Below are 24360 nucleotides of genomic sequence, written 5' to 3'. Positions count from 1 at the left end.
CAGGTCCAGTAACAAAGTTAAGGGTGCAAATCTCTTCTGCAATGTGCCAACCTGTGCAACACATTTAGCAACATCTAGCATTTTTCTGAGCATCACTGGTTAGCTAGAGCTGTAATGTGCAATGAGACATCCTACTGCAAAAGCGACCCAAGTTGCCAGTGGGCATGCCCTGCAGACTGCACTTCCAGTTACACAACCGAATAACTCTTTGCCAGACACAATGAAATGACACTTTCACAGCTGATGCCCTGCTTGGTCTCTTTCCTAGAAGGGCTGCAGTTGAACCAGCAGTAAACAGTGACTAGTCTGCCAACTGAAATTATCGGCTAAAGCAGTATCACAGCAGAAAGCCCACAATCCAATTTTTTCTTAGTAAACATAAGCAAAATATAAGATACATGGCTGCGAAAGAACAAGTGAATTTATTTGGTGACATCAATTAAACTGGGAAAGGTGGTTAGGGTGGTGGTGAAAAATTATAAGCAGAATGAACAAGATGTCAGTGCTTAGTTATCTTCTGAATCCTCTATCTTTGGTGCCAGGTAGTAGCGCACATAGCCCATGTCTTCAATCTTGTACTCCACCACTGCAAGTAAATAAAAGCACAAGCACAGCACTTTGGGTGAACTGGTAATGCACGAGTCAATGCAGGTAGTTCATGAAAAACAATGTTCATGTAAAATAAAGAAGCAGCTGAAGGAGCGATTCTCCCTTCCTTTCCTGGGCACTAAGAACAATGTAACAGATACAGGCCAATCATATTTACTTGTAATGTACACACAGCCACACAAGTAGAGTTGCTGACTGATTTTTCGGACTCCAAAAATTCAAACATGCTCGATTATTCGGTCTGCTTCGCGGCACCGCTATTCTCCCCATAGACCATAATGTATAACAACTAGTGATAGTAGTAGTAGTAACAACTAGTAGTGATAACTATAGTCCTACTTATTCTATTACAATATTTCTTTTTTTACCACAAAGGTAGACAATTTCCAGTGTAGTGGGCAGTACAATGTAAATAATTATTAGACAAATTTTCAGAAGTAATTTGGCCTGTTTGTTACTACTGGTTCTTGAAAAAAATTTCTATACTCTCACTTGATAGAAAATTGGCTTAGAACACTATTCTAGCTGTTTTGCACTCTGTTGGTTCCAGATAATTTTAGTCTCCTAATCTTTATTACACCATATACACTTTAGTAAATAAAGCATTTTCTTAATTTCTAAAAAGCTATTGACTCTGCAAAAAAAAAAAAAACTCAACATATATCTTAAATTACACCAGCGTTTCGACAGCAAGGGCACACCTCGAGTGTGATGTTTTCATGTTTGACTGTGTGCGCTGACACCATGCTTGTTAATTCAGTTAGTAAGCAAATGTTTAGAAGTTGATACAGCCGATAAAACTATCGTCACTTCGTATAGCTGTCTACTAATTGGCTATCGCAATCAATGCTTCGTTTTTCAGGTGAAACCTACTTTTTGTATGTTTTATGTCTGCTTTGTTAATTTTAATTAAGTGTAAAGCGCCACTAGAAAAGATGGTAAGGCACTGTAAGGAAATGCAGTCTTTATTATTTCAAGCCATCTGGTCATGTACAGTGTTTGGCAACAACTTCAGGGTCGGCCGACTCGCGGTCGGCTTGCCGCCACTTTTGCGTTGCTGCTCAGCCCTTCTCGTTCGGTGCTCGACCACAAGACGAACCCAGTACCTCTATAACGCACGTGCAACCTGTAGCAACTGCCAGAGAAGGTCAACCTAGCGCGCCTCAGCCTACCCTCTTCCTCTGAGACGCTTTGCATCCTGTCTTCTTCCCCACCTTCTGGACGCTACCTAGAATTTCCTCTAGGTGGCGTTGCTTTGCCACGCACGGTTTTCTTCACCTCCAGGCGTCTTCCCCCTCGGGCACTTCCTTCCTTCACGACTTCAAACATCGCATTACTGATTTCACTGGCGAGCCATGTACGCTTGCACGTTAAAAACACTCCACGCTTTCCTTTCACCAGACAATCGCTTTGAATGTCATTCAGGCTTGAGTTTAAGGTGACTCATGTACTCGGTGTTGCTCCTTTCTGAATGCTCATACCTACAAGTTTCCTGATCACCCTGTCCGATTCTCTGCTGCCCTCAACAGCATTTCCTTTCCATTGATATCTATTGCGTAATAAATTCAATTATGGGGTTTTACAACCACTTGGGGTTCTTGTGCACCTAAATTTAAGTACACAGGTGCTTTTGCAATTTGCCCTCATCGAAATGCGGCCGCCATGGCCGGGATTCGATCCTGCGACCTCATGCTTAGCAGCCCAACACCATAGCCACTAAGCAACCACAGCGGGTATCTATTGCATAAATTTAGTAGACAGCCGCCATTATAAAAACTCCGAACGTCAAATCAAGGTCACAAAGATGCTCTTCTCACTCGTAAAAGTGCAAAAAACAATCCATAGAGACGTGCACCAGCAGCAAGTTATTAGCAAGTTTTCAATAATTGATCAAAAGCACGTGGATAGATGGCAGTGCAGAATAAAGATAAAAAGCAGCCTGATCAAATTCAAGCCAACTTGATAGGAAGTGGTAATGAACAGGTCATGCAATGCTTAGAACATAACCAATAGACCGATTTGATGAGAAGTTTCATGTCACCGCTGCCACAAGGAATGCGAATTGTAGTAGTTCTTAACGCATTGAGAGGAAAATGTGTTACAAATTGTGCTTATAAAAAATGGGCTGACAAAGATTGCACTTGTCATGAATAGAAAAAAAAAATAGCAATTGCCTGCTCACCTAAAGGCACATCTGCGGACATTGACAGTTGCACCTGTGCTGACAGAGGTGTGGCCTTGGTGAAAGAGTTAAGGTAGCGCAAGGCAAATGTTAGCGACACTGCCTCCTGCATTTCAATGATCACCGCCTCCTCTTCCTTGTCCACATTGGCTGTTTGAGAGAGCTTCACATTCCCTACAAAGAATAAGAACAAACACATTGTACAGTTGCCACAATAGACTCCAACCATCTATAAACCTAATTCTTTCTCCATCCATTTCTGGTTTGTGTCTAGCAGCAGAATCACAGCTAGATTCCATGATAGCCTGAAGATGTCACCCACACATTTCTCCAAGCACAGTATAGCACTCACAAAATACACGCCCTCAAAAATGTTGAATGAACTTGACGGTCTGCTGACAGTGCAACTGTTTTCCCATGCACATTATCAGTAGCTTGCTGTGGTTAATGGCATGTCATCATTTTAATCTTGTTGTTCTTTGCAAAAGCATGCAACTAGCATGCACTTATAGGATGACCAAAGATGTGAATCTGCAATTGATGCTTCAGTTAGAGCTCTTAAGAACAAATAATGCTTCTCACTCAGGAACTTCTCACTACTTTTCACACAGACAGGGTTTGTACAGAACATATGACTCAAAATTCAAGGCAACTCAAGGATGCAGGAGGCTGAAATTCAAGCAGGGGGAAACAACCCTTATTTGTACACGTAAACTGAAAAATAGCGAGATCTCTTTCTTCACTAATTTCTTGCAGCTAAGCAGCTGCCGAGTTCGACACGCTTCGAACTCTTCAGGTCGTTTTTCTAAATGAACTTTCCCATTTTAATGATGTCAATCCCTTCTGGCATGATGGTTAGTAATGTTTGACTCCAGCCACAGTATATGCTTATCACATTAATGACAAATGGCTAAAACTTACTTTCTACCAGGCATTTCTAGAGCTTAGATCTTATAAAAGGTGCCGTGATGGCTGCGGTGTAAACCAACTGGCAAAACAACAACCTGGAGGCACGGCTAGGTCGCTTTATCTGGCTTTGTTGAGCACCACGATGACTACGGTCACTTGCTGTCACGGACGTACCGGTACGTCATCGCGCTTCCCCCCCACAGTGTCACTGACGTACCGGTACGTTCTCTATCGTGCGTTCAAAATTTAGCGCCTGAGCGCACAGCTGGCGCTCCTAGACTGGCCACGCCATCTGTTGACTATTTCTACAACTTCATATTTTAGCCCCGACCTGTGTTAGTACATGTATGGAAGAGTACGGTGCAACTGCCACTCTCCCTCTCTTTTTGCTGAGTGGCGCGGTGGCTCCGCGTTCGCTGGATCATGCGTTACGCACGTGTGGTTATGGGTTCAAGGGTTGTTCTGCCATCTCCGCCCGTTTGAAGGTTTTTATTTTTCTTCTGTTGGTGTGTCTGCTACGGCGCGTCAAGTTCAGGCGCACGCGGCGCCGTTGCCTCTCCGAAATGAGTGACTCGATTGCTGCTTTCGCTCTCTCGCCGCACCCTCGCTTCGGACTTGCAGCAGTAAACGTAAAGCCCTTCGAACTTTGTTTTAGCCTTTTTCCATCTCCCTCTGTCTTCTTGATCACACAACGTCCCACTTCTCTCCATTGTGCGGGCGACTGAAAGCGCATCCTCCCTGCGCGCGGTTACTTTCGGATGGCTGAGCGGCGCGAGACCTTAGTCTGCTCATTGGAGCGGTGGCTGTTCCGATTCAGAATACGAGCCGAGCTCGGATTTGGATTCGGACAGCGTCATGCGACGAAGAGATGAGTTCCGCATCGTCAGATTCAGATGTTGAACGGATGTTATAGTCAGGCTGATGATGATGATGTTTACTAACAGCTGCAGAACACTGAAATGTGCATATTGCATTGACTATGCTATTTGTATACCACTCATAATAAAAAATAAATTACTATGCTCATTCCCTGTTATGCTCGTTCCCTGAAACCAAGCAGACACTGGGGGTGCGTCACGGCCAGAAAGGTCCGACAGCGAAAGGGTTAAACAAGCCTGCTGGTGGCTGTGGAAACGCCACACTGCAATCGTTTAGAGACTTAAAAAGAAAATAGTCAACTACCGTTGATTCAACCCTGCTGTTGGGCGTAGGTCCAAATAATCGAGTAGGTCCAAAAAACTAGGCACTGAAAAATTGGTTGGTGAATGTATTTGTATTCCTTTGAAATAATTTATACCCTAAAATGAATGCAATTTAAAGGTTGTAAAATGAGGGTTCTTCATACAAAAATCGTAATCAAGCTTGAAAGCAAGCATATTAAGATAAAATCTTAAAAGGCGGCAGGTATGATGTAAGATATTACTAATATATGCATCATATCTGCCAGCTTTCAAGATTAGTATCACAAGAATTGTACCTTTTACTCTCAAACAATTATTTCAACACAAAGGGGAGCCCCCAATCCACTCACTGTCTTTGGGGGTGTATGGAGAGCAAGGTGGTTTGATGGGACAAGTCATGCAAACAGACCATTTTTAAATAAATATGCAGCTAAGCATGGCACCTAAAGATAGCCCAAACTAAATTTTTAAAAGCAACTTTACACAGCGTTCATACAGAACATCTGGTGCATAATTCGAGAACAATTCAAGGTTATCCATGTTGCTGAAAACCAAAACTCAAGAAGGTTGAAACAAACTTCGGTCATACAGATAAACTAAAAACATTCAAATCTTCTTAGCCACAATTCTTTACTGCCAAGATTACACACGTGCTCTTCAGGTGGCTTTCCAAAGTCGACTTTGCCATTGTAACAATGTCAATCACATTGCGGCACATCACACACTTCACTCGATGAGGGTTAGTAGTATTTTTTGCTCTACCTAAAGATATTAATTAAAGCCAAATGGCTGAAACACTCTACTCCAGGCATATTTAGAGCCCAGGGGTAGAATTCTTGGGCGACCACTTCCAGACTGATACTTATGCGAGACTAGGGCCGATGCATCAGTGTCTATGAGTGACTGTGTTCCTGGCACTGTGCTACAATAGTGTGCTTGTCTATGGCCAGTGTGTTTAAATGCCAGATGCACACTGTAGATCCGTTGCGACTTGGCACTGCACCAAGAACGCTGTCACCCGTTGATGCCAACACGTCTCGGGACTAGTCTCACAAAATCACTGCACAAAGACGGACTCATGATGGCTGCAATGCAAACCAACATAACTGGTGGTGCAGCTTGGCCACTTATCTAGATTAGTCTAGGCAACTGCGATTTCAAGGCTCTGAGAGCACTGGAAGAATGTCAACATCATATTAATCCACAAAAACGGAGATGCCACAGAATAAAAAAAATTATAGGCCCATTAGCTTACTTCCAGTATTGCATAAAATATTCATCAAGATAATTTCCGATAGAATAAGGGCAACGCTGGTCTTCAGTCAGCCAAAAGAACAGGCTGGCTTCAGGAAGGGATACTCTACAATGGATCACATCCATGCCATTAATCAGGTAATTGAAATACGCAGAGTACAACAAACCTCTCTACATGGCTTTCATAGATTACAAAAATACATTTGATTCAGTAGAGATACCAGCAGTCAGAGGCATCACATAATCAAGTACAGACTGCTTACATAAATACCTTGGAAAATATCCACAGAGATTCCACAGCCACCCTAATTCTACACAAGAAAAGTAGGAAGATGCTTATAAAGAAAGGGGTCAAACAAGGAGACACAATCTCTCCAATGCTATTCACTGTGTGCTAGGAAGAAGTATTCAAGCTTTTAAACTGGGAAGGCTTAGACTAAGGAACATTGGCGAATACCTCAGCAAACTTCGGTTTGCTGATGAGATTGTCCTATTCAGCAACACTGCAGACGAGTTACAACAAATGATTGAAGACCTTAACAGGGAGAGTGTAAGAGTGGGGTTGAAGATTAATATGCAGAAGACAAAGATAATGATGAATAACCGGGCAAGAGAACAAGAATTCAGGATCGCCAAACAGCCTTTAGAGTCGGTGAAGGAGTACATTTACTTGGGTCAATTAGTCACAGGAAACCCTGATCGTGAGAAGAAAATTCATACAAGAATAAAAATGGGCTTGATCGCATAAGGCAGCTCATGACTGGAAACTTACCACTATCACTGAAAAGAAAGCTGTACAATAATATCGGTGCTAACATAGAGGGCAGAAACTTGGAGAGTGACAAAGCTTGAGAACAAGTTAAGGACCCTGCAAAGGGCGATGGAACGAAGAACGCTAGGCATAGCGTTAAGAGACAGAAAGAGAGCGGTTTGGATCAGAGAACAAACGGGTATAGCCGATATTCTAATTCACATTAAGAGAAAAAAAATGGAGCTGGGCAGGCCATGCAATGCGTAGGTTAGATAACTGGTGGACCAATGAGTGCCAAGAGAAGGGAAGTGCAGTCGAGGATGGTAGAAGACCAGGTGGGGTGACGAAATTAGGAAATTCGTAAGCGTTAGTTGGAATCGGTTGGCGCAGGACAGGAGTAATTAGAGATTGCAGAGAGGCCTTCGTCCTGTAGTCGACATAAAATAGGCTGATGATGATGGATTGCAATTTAAACAAGCCTGTTGTTAGAGGCTGTGGACAGCCAAGACTGCTATTGCGCAGCGAAACTCTCAACAGAGAATATATAGGATTGTTTCTGGGCAGACACTGTCCATGGCATAGCACTGATGCAGAGTTAGTTACTTTGAATGTTAAGATGCCACCCCAAGTTTTGAAGGAAATCAATGAGCACATTGATTTCCAAGGCGTTTAAGACCGTTTAAGGGCCCTTGGATCTCGTCACAAATTCAAGGTGTACAAACCCTGTTTACATCAGTTCATTAACATTGGTCAAACAAAATTTGTCTTCATCACGAAAATATGGGTAGACGAGAAAATCCTTAGCCTGAAGCAGTGTCAACAAAGAAACATATTTGAAGAAGCCCCCTCTTTAATATCATACCTGCCAACCTGGCGTGATCAAAAATCGGGAGACTTTATTTGCGCCAACGGGGAGAGGGGTGTTTTATTCAAACTTTCAGGCAGTGTTCGATGAGTCCTTTTGCAGGACCTTGCAGTAGCAGACTTTGTTCACTTCAAAAATTTGTCGAAGTAGCTTTGCTAAAAACATGGTCCAGACTGATGACCCTTCACTAACAGGGGTTGGAGCCTTGCGTGGCACAATGATGAGCGGAACTCAGTCCTAGTTTTTCACACCATGCTAAAAATTCTCTCGCACTCTGCGTTGCTACGCGGTATCACAAGTAAATCCAGCATCATCTTAACTCAGCTTTGAGAGCGTCTTCAGCAGATTCACTGGAATCTCGGGGCAGCAGCTGAGGAAAACTTTGAATAAATAAACGAAGACTCGAGAGCGATGCCTGGGAAATAAATTTCATGTTGGCCACCTCTGCATTCTTCAGAGTTGCATCCATATCCATAGCGCTTCGCCTCCTTGCGTTTCGGAAATATTTTCCGTAGAAGAGGCCGAACGTAGTCGCTGACACGAAGGGGTAGGTGTGGTATCCTGTGTTGGCGTCTGGTTTCGGTTTTGGGTCGTTTACATCAGGGCGCCACTCAGCGCCAAACGCTGTAAGTTGCCTCCGCAGAAATAAACATTCATTCTTTGTCTGGTCCCCGATTGAAGCAGTCCGGCTCTTTCTTGCGGCGCTGCGTGCCCGGCCATTTAGGCCTCATGCCGTAAACCTTTCGTCCAGCCGCCCCGTCGAAGCTACAACAAACTGGTGGCGAGGTAAATCGCTCACTTTACTTTTTAAGTCCCCTTGCTTTTCTACTTCTGCTGCTCCCCTGCTTCCGGCATGCAAGACGCTACGTCCACTTCGACGTCGTCCACCGCAACTCACCCCGCCTTTGTTCTCGGTGCCCAACATGGCGTTCGCACCCCCCATGCCGCCTTTCCTTGCATTACCCGGTACTCCTTCGGTACCATGGCTTACATGGAAACATTCTTTTTTTGCACGTTTCTCCAGGAGACCGGTTTCGAAGCACTACAAGACGAGCAGAAGAAAGCCATTTTGCTGAGTAACTTAGGCTTTGAGGGGCAGCGTCTACTATGACCTCGCGTCACAAACGAACCAGACTGCTACTACGTTCGAAGACATTCTTCGCATCTTCGACCAGCACTACGAAGAAACCACCAATCCCCGTGGTGCACCGCATTATCTTCCGGGACAGGAAGCAACTACCTGGGCAAACTTTCCAGGACTTCGTCACCGCGCTACAAAGGCTAGCGCCTGCTTGTGCGTTCGCCGCTTAGCACGACGAGTCTCTTCGCGACCAAATCCTCCAAGGCGTCGCATCAACAAGAGTACGAGAAAGGCTACTATACGAAGGATCGTCCCTCACACTCAAGAAAGCCGAGGAAATCGGACGAAGCGTGGAGCAAGTTGACAAGGAACTTCCAAGTCTGCAGCAGCTCGTCTGTTCAGCGCGTCTCGACGCAACGCCAAGATGGCGTCGCCAGCCGTCTCCTTCCTCGCCCGGGTGCGCAAGATGGCGGTCCCCGCCCCCCTTCTCCCTCGACCCAGCGCCTTCAAGATGGCGATCAACGGCGTGGCGGACAGTCGCATCCTCGAGCGACCGGCCAACGCGACGCCTGGCCCGAACTCTGCGAAGCCAGTCAAGAGTTCGCACCCCATTGTTACCGATGTGGCTCACCTCACCACATCACACCCGATCCAACCTGTCCGGCAAAGCACGTTACCTGCCGTGCATGTGGAAAAGTGGGACATTACGCTTCGGTTTGCCGTTCGAGGAACTGAACGCAGCGACAGTCTCCTGCTCGAACGCAGCTTGTTTCCGTTACCGCTGATACAGAATCAGCCACTACAGTCCCGTTTGGCTTACAATTCAAGCACTGAATTACCGTCCGGCAACAATTCGTGCCGAAGCCCTCATTGCGAATACTACACTCGAGTTGCTCGTGGACAGGGGAGCTACAGTGTCGCTGATGAACAGCTCCCTTTACACAAAACATTTCAAGGTTTTTCCATTATCTCCTTCGAGTCTTCGACTCGAAGAATTATTTGCAGCAAGAAATACTGCATTCAGGACGTTTCTCCGTGCTCATCAAGTATAGCTACAAGGCTGCAGTAGTGACATTTCACGTCACGAACCAAGGCACTTCTCTTCTGGGCTTAGACGCCATTCAAGCTTTGGGCATTGATATTCAAGGGTCCTCGCTCACATGTCAACAAGTATCAGGACTTCCAACTGACCCAAGCGTCCAGCTTCCATCTCTTCCACCCAACGCTCCTGCAGAGTTCGCCCATCTGTTCTCAGGACAATTGGGTCTTGTAAAAGGCTTTGTCCATGACGTTTGTCTCCGACCTTCAGTACAACCAGTCTCAGCGAAACTGCGTCCTCTACCTCTGGTTCTCCGGGAGCAAGTCTCTGCCGAGCTGCAACGCCTGGAATCAGCTGATGTCATTTTCTATTGTGTAAAGACGTCATCACTAAACATGTGTGTTACAGTGCTAACATGTGTTCTTCTTTGACTAATGACTTACTTTTGTTACGAGGAGAGCGATTAGCGCATTTTCCTTTCAAGGGAGAGGTGATGTGGTATCCTGTGTTGGCTTCTGGTTTCGGGTCGTTTACGTCAGGGCGCCACTCAGCGCCCAACGCAGTAAGTTGCCTCCGCAGAAATAAACATTCATTCTTTGTCTGGTCCCGGACTGAAGCAGTCTGGCTCTTTCTTGCGGCGCTGCGCGCCCGGCCGTTAAGGCCTCATGCCGTAAACCTTTCGTCCAGCCGCCCCGTTGAAGCTACAACAGTAGGTTGTGTTCAACAAGGAATCCCGTAAACAGGCAGTCCACACGTATAACACTGTCGTCGCACTTGTTTCGGAGAAAGTTCACTATGTTGTTTTGCTGCTCAGCGGTGCAAACATAGCTTTGATGCTTCGCCGTGGAAACGTGCAGTTTCAAGTGACTTTTGACACCACGAGACACGCTGACGTCGCATCCACACGTTGTAGAAAATGCAAAATGTTCTCCTTTTCCTGATGTCGAAAAGCACGGATATTCAGAAATATAAGATCGCACAAACTTCTGCAAATACCTTTTCTTGGGCTTTGATAGCGCCATGGCATCAAGCACACGAGGATTCTAACTTAACACAGTGCACCGCACACAGATGGCCTAGCCAACAAGCAGCAGCAACAAGACGCACCATGAAGGAAGGCGTGCACAAAATGTAAGAGCTACGTTGGCTCTGGTTTTGGTCGGCTTACTAGGCACCGTAGTCGGCTGCTTAGTCTATGATATCAATGTTGCTAGTGCAGCCGTTGTTGGTGATGCTGACAATTACAATGTGGCTGTAGATTCCGTGGTGCCCGTTTCGCAAAAACCATTATTGCGTGAACGAAGACCACTTTTTGGGAGATATAAGACAGTTATCGTACAATCGGAAAGTTCAGTAAAAAATCGGGAGTCTCCTGGGCGAATCAGAAGGGTTGGCAGGTATGTAATATGTTGCCTTCAGAGTGAGCTGGTTCACGCATTGTATCAAATTCTAGTCAGCCTTTCGTCTTTTTAAATTCTATATTAAGTTATTTGTACATGACGCAAACCATTCTATCCTAAAAGGGGTGAAAATCACGTTCACCTAAGTGATATATTGCTGTTTGAAAATCTGAGCCTTCCCCCATGCCCTGGTTACAGCTACAGTCCTTGACATTGCTTTGTTACTGTATGCATGACAACACAGGCCATGAAAATCTATAGGAACAAGTTTATATTGCTACTTGGCTTCAATAGTCCATGTTATGATATTTCAGCTGTATTAGCAACACAGAATGAACAAGCAAAAACATTCCCCACAGAAAATGTGTTACCCCCCAGCTTGAGTACTTATGTGCAAATAAGGAAATTAAAACCTCAAAAAGTATTCATGATGAGAAAGGGAGGCAGCTAAATTTTTAACATATGGGTTGTGCACTAAGCACTACAACAAAGAGAAACAATACAAACATGCCATTCAGTGGCATGCTCGTCTTGTGTTCCTTTGTTTAAAACTCTAGCAATAGAAATGTGTGAGCAATGAACCAACTGGTCAATTTTTTACTGCACAATGAAATGGGAAACACGTTTTTCATTTTCCAGCCCAAACTTTCATGACAAAGTATGTTAGTACGTCAAGCACATATAAGCAAAAATGAAATGTTCCACGACGATGAACTTTATTTGAATAGCCTTGTTTTTAATACAGCACATGCATGAAATATAGGAAAATCATGCTAGCTGCTATCAACACAACTTGTTGCAGCTATGAGGAAGGCTCATGTAACAGCAGGGCAATTTAAATATTGTTCTGTAAAACAGCTGTAAATCACACTGCCATACAAGGCTTGCACAACCAAGCATGGTTAATAACGCGTAACAGGCACTTGGACAAACACACCAGCCTTGTAGAATTGACTTGTTGTCTAGCCACAAAATCCATGCTCTCTTCTGACTAGATTCAAAAGTGAATCCTATAGTACAATGTACGGATCATGTCAACATATGACGCTGCATTACCTGTTCCCAGATCACCGCTGACGGAAAACCGCACACCATCCTTTGTGCAAGTAATCTGTACAGAGTCGCCGATCTGGCTTAGATCCCTGCAGATGCGCTGGAATTCTCCAGAAGGCATCTTAATGACGACACTGTAGTCAGTCTCCTGCGAAAGTACCAGGCAAACAGGAAGCACAACAGAACTGCAGTTAGCACCTCCAAAACACAGCACTACAGGGAACACAAGACAGGGTTGTGTTGTCTCGGCACGTCGCAAATTTTATAAGCGTAAAATGTTCCGCTCATCTGACAAGCATGACAACTGTGCTCAACAGCAGAATTCTGACACCTACCACGCTATCGGAAAGAAACGGCACACACAGACAACTTACCGGAATGCCCAAGTGCTCCGCGTCAATGTTCATGAGCTTCATCTCATAGTCGGACACCTTTTCTTGATCTATGAAATGAACAATGAAACATCGACCGTTAATGCAAGAGATTAGAGTGCCTATTGATGTGAAACAGCAGACCCCTAGCTGTCGCAAAAAAAAAAAATCAAAGAAAACCTACTTCAACAGCCCCGTAACAAAAATGCGACATGAGAATTGGCGGGCCCTACCCAAATAGCGCGCAGAAGGCCCCGCAATGAAAGCGCACTTACTCGGGGCCTCGAACACAAAATTAACGGAGTCCGCATCATCCTGTGCCTTGATGGTGATAATGTCATCATTCGCAGCACACCTCAGGATTTTCGATACACTGGAAGAGTACAGACAAAGGAGTTAGGGACTACAAACGATCGCCTTAAGGCGAGACAATGCGAAGGTCTTACCTTGCAAGGTTCATGCCCATGGAAAGGTTACGATCGCACCGAAACTTGTCGAAGCCATCGCTACGCAAATTTAACGAGACTAGACTAACGTGCGAGTTGTCCATGGCTTGGAGACTGATGCCTGTCGCTGAGCAGTCCCATGTCGCCTCGTTGATCAGATCTTTCACGGCTTCGAGAACTTTCTTGAGCAGAGCTCCCTGGACAAGGCGCGCTTCGAACATGATTTCAAATACTAAGCGGCAAGCTTCACCTATACCCGATATTAAAAAAATGCGCGCAAAGTACAGGCCGACGTCGCAACTACAAGCGCGCCAAGTAGCAATGAACCTGCGCCTATGAGCGATGTGGCGGGAGAAGTGAAGACTGCGAGAGACGGCGACTCAGGAGCGCGCCAAAACCGCGCAAGTTCATTGGTTAAACTCTTACAAAAAATGTAAAAAACAAAAAATTAATGAGAATTATTGATCTATCTAAAAAATAACTTATATTTTCTCATTTAAGAATTATATCGCTTAAGTTTACTGTTTTAAAGGCGCATAAAACGATCTAATTGCAAACAGCCACGCAAGAATCTGTGCGAAGCCGATCGGCCGATCTGTATCCAGCACAGGACCACGCCACGCCAAGGACGGGAAGGCACATGGTCCGTGTGGTTCATGCAATCTGACTTGGCAATGGTCTCTGTAATCGCAATGATTCAACTATTGTAAAGCTCACCTCGACAGCACAGAAGTCTCAATAATGTTTGCTAAATTCGTCCGGCAGTGCATTCCAGTTGCTTCGAGAGGAAAGAACACGTACAATAGATGGCCTGGAGAGCGCGACGCAATTTGGCGAGCAGGTAACACGCTTGGGCGAACGTTGGTCTCTCCGAGGTTCGACAGTCTTAAACTACCGCCGTTTGAAAAGAACTTTTATGTGGAGAGCGAAGTGACAGCTGCGCGAAGCGAGACAGATGTGAGTGCTTTCCGCACAGAAAACGAAATAACTGTGCAAGGCCACGGTCGAGATCGTGTGCCGAAGCCCATTCTAACGCTTGAAGAGTGCAACTTCCCACCAGAATGCCGTCCCCTCTTTGAGCGCAAGAACATTACACAGCCGTCGCCCATACAAGCGCAGGCATGGCCAATAGTTATGAGTGGCTGCGATTTGGTCGGCATCGCCCAGACTGGCTCCGGAAAAACGCTGGCGTACGTGCTTCCAGCGGCCATTCACATGTCGCACCAGCAGCAACCACGAGGAGAGGGGCCGATTAGCGTGGTGCTGGCGCCGACGCGCGAGCTCGTCCAGCAGATCTCGCAGGTAGCGTATGAATGGTGCGAAGGTGCGTTTGGCTTGACAGGCACGCCAGTGTACGGAGGCGTCTCAAAGGGTCCTCAGATTGAGCGGCTCCGACGGGGCGTGCATATGTGTGTAGCGACACCCGGCAGACTTTTGGATATCTTGGAGACAGGTGCTGTGAACCTACTACGCTGTACGTTTCTTGTCTTGGACGAGGCGGACCGCATGTTGGACATGGGCTTCGAGCCGCAGATCCGCAAAATCATCGAGCAGATCCGACCAGATCGGCAGACCGTCATGTGGAGCGCTACTTGGCCTAACGAAGTGCGCTCTCTGGCTCAAGAGTTTCTGATCCCTGATCACATGCAGGTCACAGTAGGCTCGACAGACCTGTGCGCTAACCACAACATTAAGCAAGTCATCCACGTAAGTCCTCCAGTCACTTGTGTAAACCAGCTTTGAGGGTCGGTGTTGTGTGTGTGTGTGTGTGTGTGTGTGTGTGTGTGTGTGTGTGTGTGTGTGTGTGTGTGTGTGTGTATATATATATATATATAGGGAGACGTTAAAGAATTGGGAAAACTATAGGCCCATTAGCTTACTCCCAGTATTATATAAAATATTCACCAAAATAATATCGAATAGAATAAGGGCAACACTGGACTTTAGTCAACCAAGAGAACAGGCTGGCTTCAGGAAAGGTACTCTACAATAGATCACATCCATGCCATTAATCAGGTAATAGAGAAATCCACAGAGTACAATAAACCTCTCAGTATGGCTTTCATAGATTACGAAAAGGCATTTGATTCAGTAGAGATACCAGCAGTCATAGAGGCATTACGTAATCAAGTACAGACCGTTTACGTAAATACCTTGAAAAATATCTACAGAGGTTCCACAGCCACCCTAATTTTACACAAGAAAAGTAGGAAGATACCTATAAAGAAAGGGGTCAGACAAAGAGACAATCTCTCCAATGCTATTCACTGCGTGCTTGGAAGAAGTATTCAAGCTATTAAACTGGGAGGGCTTAGGAGTAAGTATCGACGGCGAATATCTCGGCAACCTTCGCTTTGCCGATGACATTGTTCTATTCAGCAGCACTGGGGACGAGTTGCAACAAATGATAGAAGACCTTAATAGAGCGAGCGTAAGAGTGGGGTTGAAGATTAATATGCAGAACACAAAGATAATGATAAATAGCCGGGCAAGAAAACAAGAATTCAGGATCGCCAATCAGCCTCTAGAGTCGGTGAAGGAGTACATTTACTTAGGTCAATGAGTCACAGGAAACCCTGATCATGAGAAGGAAATTCATCGAAAAATAAAAATGGGTTGGATCACATACAGCAGACATTGTGAGCTCCTGACTGGAAGCTCGCCATTATCATTGAAAAGGAAGGTGTACAATCAAATCAGTGCACTTTACTGGTGCTGACATATGGGGCAGAGACTTGGAGACTGGCAAAGAAGCTTGAGAACAAGTTAAGGACCCCGCAAAGAGCGATGGAACAAAGAATGCTAGGTATAGCATTTAGAGACAGAAAGAGAACGGCTTGGATCAGAGTGCAAACGGGTATAGCCGATATTCTAATCGACATTAAGAAAAAAAAATGTAGCTGGGCAGGTCATGTAATGCACCTGTTAGACAACCGTTGGACCATTAGGGTTACAGAATGTATACCAAGAGAAGGGAAACTCACTCGAGGACGGCAGAAGACTAGGTGCAGCAATGAAATTAGGAAATTCGCGGGCACTTGGAATCGGTTGGCGCAAGACAGGGCTAATTGGAGATCGCAGGAAGAGGCCTTCATCCTGCAGTGGACATAAAATAGGCTGATAATATATATGTGTATATATATATATGATAATGTTGCTTGGAAAAAGCCTTAATATGCTAAAGACTTGCAGATTGAGACAGTGACAGCTTCGTAATTGTATTATCCATATGCGGTGCTTTGGAATCGGTTTGGAGATTTGCATGGTTTTAACCACATGCAGAAAGAAGTTTGTGCTTGTCATTTGTAATAACCATTGTTTACACCCTACTGTTCACTTTGTTTCTTCAAACACAGAAGCATACAGCTGCAAGAGCTATTCGAAATAAGTAAGGTAATTTTAACTCCCTGCTATGCTAGTTTTGAGCCAGAAACAGTAAATCAGGCTAGGCTCATAGCATGTGTTGTAATTGCCCCCCCCCCCTTTTTTTTTAGTCTGGTTGAAAAATGTGGCTTATTAGTGCAGCATGGCCAAACTTGAATTTTGCACCCATACCATTGTACCAATGATAGCCGTCCGAAATCATGTTTGCATGATTTAGTCATTTACTTTCATGAATGAAAAGGCTACAAATTGAAGAAAGTAAAGTTTTTATTTATCAATGGGCAGTGTACTTGTCACTTAAAGAAAAATATTGTACACACAAAATTGCCATGGAGCTATAAAGGAAGGCCACGCAGATTCCTGAGAAAGACAGCCTCACAGATGAAAAAATTCATCCCGACCGAAGGATCAAACCTGGCCTTCCTGGTGCAGTCACTAGTACTAACAGCTAATCAGGCAGTTTTAGATGCAAGTTGACAACTCGGAAACTTAATTCACTCTCGTACTGCCATATTTGACTTCCTGGTTAGCTCAGTTGAAAGAGCAATTGCCCTTGAAAGGCAGTGATAGTGGGGTCAACTCCTGAGCCTGGTCAAATTGTCATTCTGTGAATTTGAAGTTCTTGTACATATTCAAAAGCAAAATGTTATCCTCTAGGAATGAATGTGCTGTCAGTAAAGACTAATCCTTACCCTCACAAGCTTTTCAACATGGCAACATACTCCTACCAGCGCAGTTTTCTAGTGGGCACAGTCAGTGAATTGCTCAGTGGAGGAAGCAACATTTCAGTAGCTGCTGGACTTCAAGCTCTGCAGTTGCACATAGGTACAGTTGCATGAGTGTTCAAGTTCGATAGATGCATGCACCATACTCCAATACTCGTGGTGCCATTCTAATGTTTTCTTTGTTCTACAGTGCACTGCCTATGCATACTATACAAGTTTCCTGGAGGTTGTAGTCCTTCTCAATTTCCTTGCACACTTGACCAGACCTTTAACCAAGCTATATATTGTCTTGTAGAACTTTAGTTGCTCACAGTTGCAGAGGTTGTGAGGGACAGTGTGTGCATTTTTTTACTCATCTTTGGGTGGAGCACTAGGCATGTTGCAGGAGTCCTACAGCAAACCTCGTGGCTTAAGGAGTGGCCTCTAAATTTCTTATGAATAAATTTTAATGCCTCAAAAGCATCAGACAGTCGTTTTGTAGTGAGATATGCAGATTATTGAGTAAAAAGTGTTACAACTGCAGTTTGGTATTAGAGGTTAAAGTAATAAAAAGCAAGTGTTCTGTGTGGTGATGGAGTCAACTTTTGACAGACTACATCTGTGTGACTTGCCACTACGTTGTACTTTTTCTGTGATGTTGCCAAAGTTGCTGCATGGTAAAGTGACATGGACAGTGAGGTATGGAAAACAGATTCCTGCAAATTGTGCATGACAGAGCAACGAAGACTTGGTTTATGTTTTTCTTGCCGGGATGTGTGGTGTTGTCTGTGTGCAACCTTAATCCTTTAATGAGAAGGGGGTTAACCGAGGGGCCCAATTTTTATTTATCATGAGAAGCCAACAAAGACACCAAGGACAACATAGGGGAAATTACTTGTACTTACTAATTGAATTAAAGAAATGATAAATTAACGGCAATGAAAGGATGAAAAATCTACTTGCCGCAGGTGGGCAATGATTCCATGTCTTCGCATTACGCATGCAATGCTCTTTAAGTAGGACAACCAAACCATGCTGCAGTGGCAGTGAAACCATGCCTTCTAGTGTGCTGTATCTTCAGTGCAACAAAAAGCTTGCTTTGCCGTGAGTTGTAGACAACTATAACTTGGTAGACTGTAAGACCTTGCAGCATACAAACCTCAAAACATTGAAAGAGCTGTGTCTCTGCTTTTAGTTTCCTTTAAAGGCCAACGGCAATGAAATCTTTGGCAGTGTAAAAAGTCTAGTCTCAGATGGTGCAGGTACAAAGCAGCCTCCGCACAATATTTTACGTTTGAAATGCGAGTCGATGCATCGTGAGAAGCTTGCACATGTAGATGTTTTTCATACTGCAAGTGAAAAAATCCACTGCTATTACTGCTTGCCAGAAATGATACACCACCCAGATTTTTCAGAACTAGCATGGTTCCTTAGAGGCTGCATTCTGAGTTTTGCATCATATTCGCTAACTACCAGGTGCACTAGTCACCTACTTAGTTGCTATTTAAAGGTTGTTAATAAGAAAATTTGATCATTACCAACCCTGCAGCTTTGCCAAGATTTCTTCAATAGTGTACACCTCTCATTTATAATCTATTTAGCCAAAGTGAAATTTTGTTGCAGTTGGTCTTGAACCTTGAGGTTTACATTATGTGTGCTGTAAAGGAACACTAAATTAGTTTAGACTAACAAAGTATATTTTTCAAAATCTTATATTCATTGACTTCGTGGTAATTAGTTGATTATTAGAAGAGAAAATGAAAATCAAGGTTTCTTTTTCTGTTTCTCTGCTCCAAAGCCCTAGAGATTGTGCGTCAGTGTGACATGACTGATTTCATGTATTTTCTCGTCTTCGGGTGTTTTAGTCCAGTAGAAGGTCTTGATCATGAAGTATTAATTTAGAGTGGAATGCTGTTTGGTAGTTACAGAACATTGTATAAATCAGCACCACTCAAAAACACCTTTATGTACCTACAAGCCATAGAGATGCAAGGCGTTGGGGCCCCATAGCACTAGGGTGCCCTAACGCCTTGCGTCCCCCTAATCTGAAACTCTCTAATAGCTATTTTACACCATCTCTAGCCAAGTGTAATATCACAATGAAAAAAAAATTTTGACCCAAAAATATCCACCCTCGTTCTCTAACAATAACTGCCCTGGTGTATTATAGTTGCAATGGCTGCTGTGCGAATAAAGTCTTTATTTAATTTAACTAAAAGTTCTTGAAACTTGCTAAGTTCAGTCTTGGCTCTATTAAAACACAATGAAATCTTTACCAATGAAATGTTAACTTGGCCTGAAGCAGACATCGTCAAAATCTGTTACATCACAGCTAACTGATGTGAAAACTCCCAGGTGGCATTGCCGCCTGCCTTTTCTTTCCGCATCTTTTCTGGCTTGCCAAGCTTTTCATGGCAAGAGTGTTTTTTTTTTTTTTGATACTGTAGAAGGCGAAGTTACTAAAACAATTCAAATAAACTTTCTCCTTATTGTCCATTTAAACATGTAGGGGGTGGGGAATGATGCATTAAAAATATCAACTAAGAATATGTTTTTCTTTACAATTTGCCGCTGCTGTAGTTAACAGAGAAAACTGCTTTTGCAAACTGCAGGGATTTGTTTCATGCTTTGTTTATTGAGTTCTCAATACCTCTGCATATTGTGTAGCATGTCAGACAGAACATCAAACTCTACTGACAGATCAGTAAAATTTGCATTGTTTCTTAAAGTCAATTAGATGCTCACATGTTACAAATTAAAGTAAAGAAAGAATCAAACAAAAATTGCCTGTGCATTTGATTCGTATCTTGCCAGTTGAAGAGATAGCGTTGCGGCACATTTTTAAGTGGCAAATTAGTTTTGCGGAAGCACGCAAGGTGGAGGAAGGGAAGGTTTATGAAAGGGAAGATAGCCATTCACCTGACTAGTGCAAAGCTATAAAGGAAAGGATTTCTCAGAAAGAAAGCTTTGCAGATAAAAAAAATTTTCCTGGATCGGGAATCAAACCAGGAACCAGTGCCTTTCTGGGACAGTTGTTGTGCCATCTGAGCTAACGAGGAGGCTAGACGGTCGCAGAGTGAGGGTAAATCAGTTGACAACTCAAAGCACAGGGATACGGAATAAGCAAATCAGTTCTGCAGGAGTCCACAACATGAAGAAAAGTTCATGAAAGGGAAGATTCAATCGCGAAGCTTTCTGTCTGAGAAACCCATATTGGGTTTCCTTTGTTACAGTCGTATGGATGACACTCCTCCCATCCACATATTTAAGTGTGTCAGAAGTGGCATCCATTTGCTAATGGTGTTTCAACAACTGGTATTTTGTGCAGGTATGTGATCAGTTTGAGAAAGAAAGCAAGCTGCTGAACATTCTCCAGGACATCATGGAGGAAGGGGAACAGCGGACACTGATCTTTGTTGCCCGCAAGTCGAGGGTGGTGCACCTGCTGCAGAAACTGCAAAGCAAGGGCTTCCGAGCTGTGGCCACTCATGGTGACCTATCACAGAGCAAACGGGACATTGCACTTGATCGTTTTCGCAGTGGTGCCACTCCGATCATGGTCGCTACTGATGTTGCTGCAAGGGGCCTTGATGTGAGTGACATTAAGTATGTCATCAACTATGACTACCCGGACACATCAGAAAGCTATGTGCATCGGATTGGCCGCACGGGTCGCAGTGACCAAGAGGGCACTTCCATCACCTTATTCACTCCTGACAATGCTGCACAGGCTAAGCAGCTTATTGCAGTACTACAAGAAGCTCATCAAGACGTGCCAGAGGAACTGCAGCAGCTGGTGAACTTGCATGTCTCAAAACGAGACATTCAGAGAAGCACCAAGAAGGCAAAGCATCAGCAAAGTTCATGGAAGCGGCCTCGGCACAACCGCTATGAAAATGAAGTGGCAGAGACACGTGGTTGGGGTTGACATTCCTTGATGAAGCCTAGCAGGCTTTATTGTTGCGTAGACAGTATATAGCTTTTGTTAGTTAACTAGGAAGCCATAGCATCCCAAAAACAGCACTTGATGAGATGCCCTCAAATATGGGTCATGCTGAGAGTGATTTGCCTGTTAGATAGGCAACTCAGTTTGTGTGCATGCACTTCAGCTATGCATTACATGCCAATATGAACTGTCATTCAGAGTAGGTGAAAAAAGGCAGACTTTGAATGCTGAGTACTGTTTTAAGGTTTCTATAGCTCTGTAAATAAATTTAAAAAGCCATCTAGAAGACATCTTGCAATAAAGAAGTTTTGTGTAATGTCATATTTTGCATTTCATTTAGTTGACATATTACAAGGTGGAGTGTTTACAACTATGGTGAGCCAGATTATGTAATACCCATGTCACATGGGCACCCGTAAAATCATTTTAACTCCTTCATCCTTATCTCGAGGGACTTTCACTCAGTCACGCGGCCACCCTTTTGCTAAGGAAGTTTAATGGAGCTTTTGGTGAAGGGAGTTTGGTGATTTCCCTTGAGGAAAGGGGGATGGGGGAGGCTGAAGGGAGTACTCTTGTTCCCACAGTACATGACAGAACTGAAATGTTAATTTCGTTTGTCTTTAATTTGCTCTTGCTTGTAAATATAGTGAGTTTGCTTCCATTACAGCACAGTTCAAGGAATGCTATATTACATTTATGTTTGCTGCTTCCCTATATTCTCTGCCTAGAGCCACTGTGAGGTTTACTCTGCATGCATCATTTGTGGTTGTGCCCCGTCATGCTTTCTAATTGTGTGCGAAAGGACCGGGAACAAAATGTTACGGTCAGGACACAGTCACAGCAAAAAAATTACCGACGATTACGTTACTTCCTAATGCGAAATTTGAGCGCAGCAAATAAGCTGTTTCACCTTTTCGATAGATTGAGGCAAAGAAATCGAGCAACACATGTATGCGCTATCACAGAATTTTTTTTTTATTTTTCACACGTATTCCTTTAACAAAGACTCCACTAACAGTTCTTGACAGTCATGAAGGAAGCTTTGTGGTCGGAGAAATAGACTGATATATGTTCGACTTGGTACACCAATGCTTGGTTCTCAAAGACGAGATCTATACAAGTGCCTCGCGAGGTTGTCACAGCCGTGGGACGCGTTACGAGCGAGAGGAACGGGATGTTCTCCCGCATAAGTGTTAGGAAATTGCTGTTTGTCTTTATGTCAAGCCGCCACCGATCTGGCTCTCTGATTGCCACCGCACAGGGCGAATGGCAGCGGCAATTTCGGCTCGGGCGGTGCACATATACAGATCCGCCGCCACCGATCTGGCTCTCTGATTGCCACCGCACAGGGGTTGCATTGGAGGAGGAGCGAAGAAAGGAATTAAGTTCGAGCCGGCGCTTTGACAACCGGAGACTCGCAGGAAGAGGGGGGAGGGGGGCGGCGTGTACACCCAGCGGCAAACGATGGGGGCAGAAGCGCGCGCAGCAAGCGGACAACACGATAAAGGGAGGAGGGAAGAGATAGCAGCGACTGACTGATGCCGCTGACGCCGATAGTGAGTCAACCCCAGCTGCGGAGTTGGTTTCAGGGACAACGAATAACCGGCGCGTCGGCAACTGAAGAGCACCCTATCCGCCACACAAGAACAGGGGGGGGGGACCCTTTCCTCCTCTTTCTGCATGGCGGCGACGGTGTTCTATGCAGTCACGTTATCTTGACTCTCTAGCGGCGTCAGCGGCATCCAGCGGTATCAGTCGGTCGCTGCTAGCGCTGGGGGGATGAAATGGGGGCGGAGCTGGTTACGAGGCCGACGACGACGCGAAACCCAGGAACGGACGCCAAAGAGCTGCGCTCTAAAATAAGTAGCCGTGCCATGCTGCACACAAAAAAACAAAGGTAAACACATGGTTGCCAGCGTCACTCTAGGCATTGCTATGTTTATTGGGTGCATTTTACTTTTTAGAAAAATACTCAACGTCTCACATAAAATTTTAATAAGTTTTCATAGAAACAAATTTAGTTACAATAGTTTGAGGAGTAATTGGAACTGAAATTTTTGTGCGCATACAAAAACCGAACAGCGCATAATGTGCTGCTTTTGTGAAAAACTTGCTAGCAGCAATGTGACACAAGCACAATCCTTTGAGGTCAGATTCTTTTAAGAAATCTTGCACTCCATTCACGTGATGGAGGTGGTCACATGGTCACGTGGTGGAGGCAATTGACGAGTGCTCATGCGCTCATGCAGCACCTTGGTGAACAGAAGATATGCAGAATGCCTCGATGCACACTCCCGTGAACAGAGCAGAGGCGAACGAGCACATCAAGGCACCCTAATGATGCACGCTACTCTGGCACCATCTTGTAGCCATTGTCACCATAGTCTGTCTTGTACGGCACTACGCTTCTCTTCTCACGCTTTCGGCATACCCTCCTCCTCCGCCTTCCGCCTCATGGTTCCGCTGCAACTTCTTCCGCTTGCTATCTGTGCTTTGCGTTTGCTCTCATCTCCTGCTGTGCTCAGTTACGAGGTACGACACCGACGCTGACCGCAGGAATGGGGCGTCTAGGAGCTGCACTTTAAAAGAATGTTTGCAAGTGCGACTTCTAAATTTTCTGAGCTCTCTGGGCACTATATTTTTCCTGGAGTGTTGCTTCTGATAGAAAAGTAAATAAGAAAATGTTCTGATACAGCAAAACCTTGGTTTGACATAGATAGTTGGACGTTTTATTTTAGGGTTGTGGTGCAGAGAAACAAGGATGAACAACACACAGCAGAAGCTACAGTCAAGCAGAGTTAGCCAAAGATCATTCAGCATGGTCACGAGTGGTGTTTTTTGTGTGTGTGTGTGTGCGCGCTTCTGCATTATCTTCATTATATGCTGCAAGCAGTTGATCTTTTAGTACAAAAGTCCATGCGAGGATGTCGCAGTGCACTTTGGTGTGAAGGAGGAAATCGCATAACATTCTGGGACTTAACGTCGCAAAGCAACACGCGGGCTGTGAGACACACTGTAGTAGGTGCCTCTGAATTCATTATGGCCACCTGATGTTCTTTAATGTCTGCCTAAATCGAAAGTACAAGAGCGTTTTTGCATTACACTCCTATTGGAATGCAGTTGCCATAGGTGCGAATGTGTGCCCACCGTGGCACAGCTGTGAGTCTTGAGGCACGAAATGGCTG

At 44.6% G+C, this 24360-nt stretch overlaps 2 protein-coding genes across 2 annotated transcripts; one reads left to right on the top strand and one right to left on the bottom strand.

Annotated features, from left to right (window-relative positions):
• Positions 1 to 403: 403 nt before the first annotated feature.
• PCNA (Proliferating cell nuclear antigen) lies at positions 404 to 13512 on the bottom strand. The gene is made up of 6 exons (XM_075696679.1): positions 13142 to 13512; positions 12971 to 13068; positions 12699 to 12766; positions 12328 to 12472; positions 2792 to 2965; positions 404 to 586 (listed from the first exon to the last, which is right to left on the bottom strand). The coding sequence occupies exons 1-6, from the start codon at positions 13360 to 13362 to the stop codon at positions 507 to 509; spliced, it is 786 nt and encodes a 261-aa protein (XP_075552794.1). The 5' UTR covers positions 13363 to 13512; the 3' UTR covers positions 404 to 506.
• Positions 13513 to 13742: 230 nt separating this feature from the next.
• Positions 13743 to 21496, top strand: LOC142585700 (putative ATP-dependent RNA helicase DDX5). Its single transcript, XM_075696667.1, has 2 exons — positions 13743 to 14848; positions 20558 to 21496. Exons 1-2 carry the CDS (start codon positions 13883 to 13885, stop codon positions 21155 to 21157), a joined length of 1566 nt encoding a protein of 521 aa, XP_075552782.1. The 5' UTR covers positions 13743 to 13882; the 3' UTR covers positions 21158 to 21496.
• The last annotated feature ends 2864 nt before the right edge of the window (positions 21497 to 24360 follow it).

This window comes from Dermacentor variabilis, chromosome 1 (assembly GCF_050947875.1).
Source record: "Dermacentor variabilis isolate Ectoservices chromosome 1, ASM5094787v1, whole genome shotgun sequence".
Taxonomy (NCBI): Eukaryota; Metazoa; Arthropoda; class Arachnida; order Ixodida; family Ixodidae; genus Dermacentor; species Dermacentor variabilis.
The sequence above is the reverse complement of the archived record's forward strand: the minus strand, read 5'-3'. Positions and strand labels throughout refer to the sequence as shown.